General features: G+C 36.6%; 1 protein-coding gene across 1 annotated transcript; it reads right to left on the bottom strand.

Annotated features, from left to right (window-relative positions):
• Positions 1–2158: 2158 nt before the first annotated feature.
• Or52n4 (olfactory receptor family 52 subfamily N member 4) lies at positions 2159–3124 on the bottom strand. Its single transcript, NM_001000170.1, has one exon. The coding sequence runs from the start codon at positions 3122–3124 to the stop codon at positions 2159–2161; it is 966 nt and encodes a 321-aa protein (NP_001000170.1).
• Positions 3125–4369: the final 1245 nt, after the last annotated feature.

The raw sequence follows: 4369 nt of genomic DNA, 5'->3' as shown, positions 1-4369 counted from the left end.
TCTGAATTCTGGGATTAAAGTTTTATGCCTCCACCACTATTAGTTATTTTACATTAGTTTTAAGAATCATTGGATTCTTATGATTGCATGATAAACACTTTCAAAAGTAAGTCATCTCCCAACTACAGGTTTGTTTTTTTTTTTTTTTTTATCCGTATTAACCTGAGTCTTTCTTATTTACATTTCGATTGTTATTCCCTTTCCCGGTTTCCGGGCCAACATCCCCCTAAACCCTCCCACTCCCCTTCTATATTGTGTTCCCTTCCCCATCCTCCCCCCATTACAGCCCTCCCCCCAACAATTATATTCACTGGGGGGTTCAGTCTTGGCCAGACCAAGGTCTTCCACTTCCACTGGTGCTCTTACAGCTATTCATTGCTATCTATGAGGTTGGAGCCCAGGGTCAGTCCATGTATAGTCTTTGGCTAGTGGCTTAGTCCCTGGAAGCTCTGATTGCTTGGCATTGTTGTTCATATGGTTTTAAATAACTTTTACTCTTTTAAGAATTTGATACATTACACTCTATTTACATCATTTCCATTACTCCCCAAACCCTCCCATTCCTCATCCCAACTCAAGTTCACAAACTCTTCTTAAATAATTGCTTCATATAAATGCATATGTGTACATACATGCATACATACATTCATACATACATTCATATATACATACATACATACATACATACGTATATACATATATACATACATACATACATTTACCAAGTACTGACTATGACCACTTGGTAGTAGAAAACCTATGAGAGGGATATAAAGTTTATTCTCTTCTCTCTGAGCAGATCAGTTACTATTAGATCTTCATCTGGAATATGATCTTGGGAAATATCTCCCATTCACAATGGAATGTCATTGTCATGTCATTGTACTTTCATTATGAAGATCTTGTTTTAGGCAAGTATACTGTTAAGGTTTCATAGGTTCGGCTTCCTTGTTGTGTTTATAAAACACTATTTAGGAGCAGGTACCCTGGTCATCTGGTTCTTATACTCTTCCCACCCAACTTTCTATGATTTTTCCTGAGTCTTAGGTACATAAGTTTCAATTTAGTTGCATCACAGGGGCTGGACACCCTAGAGTCACATATCCAGTGCCGTTTGACAAGATGGTTTCTTGGTTATAGTCTCTAGAACCTATTTTAAGGCGATATCATCTCATAAGTTATTAAATATGACACAGAACAAAAGGTTTAAAATGAATGAATGAAATTTGATGACTATAGTTCATTCATCATTATGATGTCTCAAATTATGGTTTGAAAGAAAGAATGTGTTTTCTTGTGTGCTAGACAAGGAGAAATGAGAATAAAAAATGTTTACTCTGCATTCCTTATGAATCAGTTCAGCTACCAAAACATTAAATATACAAATACTGTTTCTTTGAAGTGTTTTTATTAATTTAATAGATCTTTAAATATTAGAGAAATATTCAATTTTATTATACTTGCAATTGAAGTTCAAAATAAAATTTAGTAGTTTCTTATATGATTTTTCTATGGAAAAATATTTGAATTTCCTTAAACGTGTTTCAGACAAAGCATTTTCTGGACTGCTTGATCATTAAGGCTGTCTTGAAGGAAATGGTATAGTCATTTATTCTGCTGTGAAATAATTATAACAGTGGCTTAGACAGAGCAACTTAGCTAGCCTAGTAAGATTCTGTTGAGCTCCCTAGATAATAACATGATTTTACATATATATATATATGTGTGTGTGTGTGTGTGTGTGTGTGTATATATATATATATACATATATATATGGAGATAGAGAGATCCTGTGTATAAGATCTATACACACATTTACAATTGTGTACATATAAACATATATACTCTATCAAAAGCAATAACTGACTTATATCACAAAATTACAGTTGATATATTGAAACAAGACTTAAAATCCTCATTCTTTACTCATTTTTCATTGGCTTCTGTCAAAGAAACCTTGTCATTCCAGTAGATTATTATTAAAAAAAGAAGCTAGAGTCATGGGAGCTTGGAAAGCTTTCCAGAACTGTTGAAAAATACATGTAACATGGTCTAGTTTTTAATGCCTTGTTAAGATAGTATATCTACAAGGATTTTACCAGCTTTCACCTAAGCAAGCAATAAGGTATAATTATATTGTTATCCTGCCAAAGGTCATTTATATACTGTGAGCTTTGAAATCCTTCGACCCTGAAAGAATCCTTATGACACAATCTCGTATTTGCTTGGTTTTCACTCCATAGACAACAGGGTTCATAGTGGGAGGCAAAAGCAGATAAATATTAGCCACAATGATGTGACAAGATGGAGGGATGGTGTGCCCCCCAAAGCGGTGGGAAAAAAAGGAAAAGAAGGCTGGGCTATAGGAGAAAACAATGGCACAGATGTGGGCAGTGCAGGTGCTGAAGGCTTTCTGCCTAGCATCTGCTGAGGATAAGCTGACCACTGCCCTCAGGATCATGGTGTAGGAGACCGTGATGCACAGAATGTCAAAGCCTCCAATCAAGAGAGCAACCATCAGGCCATAAATGGCATTCACCTTGACATTGCCACAGGACAACTTGGCTACGGACATGTGGTCACAGTAGGTATGGTGTATTATATTGCCTCGGCAGTAGGGTAGGCGCTTGGTGAGAAATGTGAATGGAATAATTAGCAGCACCCCTCTTAGGAAGGTGGCAAACCCAATCTTGGCAATGATAGCATTGGTGAGAATGGTGGAGTAACGTAGAGGGTAGCAGATGGCTACATAGCGGTCCAGAGCCATGAGCATGAGCACCCCAGACTCCATCCCCGTAAAGGTATGGGTAAAGAACATCTGTACAAGACAGTCATCAAATCCAATTTCTTTCAGATGAAACCAGAAGATGCAGAGGGCTTTAGGGATTGTACTGGAGCACATGACAAGGTCCGTTAGAGAAAGCATTGCTAAAAAGTAGTACATGGGTCTATGTAAGGAGTCCTCAAAGAAGATGAGATAGAGGAGTCCACAGTTGCCCATCATAGCCACTGCATACATGGAACAGAATGGGAAGGAAATCCAGATGTGCATGTCTTCCAAGCCGGGGATCCCATTCAGAACAAAGGAAGCTGGAGTCAGATCTGTGTTATTCTGCGCTGACATGACCAGACTAGTACCACCGTGAAATTGCCTAAAGTCATATAAGTATTTCTAAAGAAAACACAAGAGAAAATATAGGTTGGGATTGCTCTCTATAGCTCTCTTTTGCTTTTAAAAACCATACAGTACATTTTACTATTCAATCAACCAAAGGAATGCTTATGTTTCTATTGTTCTGTATTGTTAATTCATCAATTCACTCAGACAATTGTTACTGATCAGATTCTGACTGACCAGATACTGAATTTTTAAAAGATAGACTTTCATCTTTGTGGAATAATAATCCACTGTATTGTTATGATTTATTAAAATGTGGCTTTACTCAACCGTTGATACACATTTTACTATAGGTATGGTCTTAGAATGTAGTTTGGTCTGGGCATGCTGGCTGCATGCCTATCATACCAGCTCTGGGGAGACTGAGTCAGGAGAGCTGGAGTGAGTCCAGTTTGTAATATATTGCAAGTCTCATAGATAGATGAGAGACAGACAGACAGACAGACAGACAGACAGAAAAATGATTTCATCCTCTCACCAACTATTAAACACTTAGAACTTAGACTATTAAAATTCTTATCAACAGTGGTTGAAGTTTATCTTTGTTACTGATGCTCTAATCAAAGGATTCTGAAAATAGTCTCATGATTTATTCCCCAGTAAATCTCAGGATCTCACAAGTCAGTGATATTGTTCCCTCATTCTTCGTGATTTCTCTTTACTGTATTTTAACATGCTGATCTATGATCCTTTTTCTCCACAAGATGAATGTGTGGTCACAGGTCAAGAGCAGCTTGTGGTGCCTAGAATGGTGAGTTCCTTGGTTTACTTTTTCTACAAAATAAGCAGTAACATCCTTTCATTTATTCTTTCAACAAATCCCCCTGCTTTACCTTCCTTGTCCTCTGAGAGTTTCCATTGCCTGTGTTAGATATATTATTTATACATATTTTATCTACAATTTCTAAAGTATACATATACTATTAATATTACTATTACTTATTAAAGGTTATCAAGTCTTTGCCTCCATTAAATATGCATTTTCTCAATAACATTTTGACATCTATGATATTGTTTTCTCATTTATACTCTCTGATCTTTCGGATTCATGTTTTTAAACCATAAAAATAGAACCCATTTTAATTAGTTTTATGTGGATGAGGAGCCACATAAATAAAAGTCGTATTTTGGCAAAGCCTTCCAGACTACCCGCATGAACTATTTCAAGTAAGTAGTTCCTGGTGAAATCCA

The sequence above is a fragment of the Rattus norvegicus genome, chromosome 1 (assembly GCF_036323735.1).
Source record: "Rattus norvegicus strain BN/NHsdMcwi chromosome 1, GRCr8, whole genome shotgun sequence".
In the NCBI taxonomy this organism is placed as follows: Eukaryota; Metazoa; Chordata; class Mammalia; order Rodentia; family Muridae; genus Rattus; species Rattus norvegicus.
Note: the sequence above shows the minus strand (reverse complement) of the source record. Positions and strands in the feature narration are given on the sequence as shown.

Excerpts from the sequence above, each read along its gene's own strand:
- Or52n4 (NM_001000170.1), bottom strand. The coding sequence starts at position 3,124 with ATGTCAGCGCAGAATAACACAGATCTGACTCCAGCTTCCTTTGTTCTG.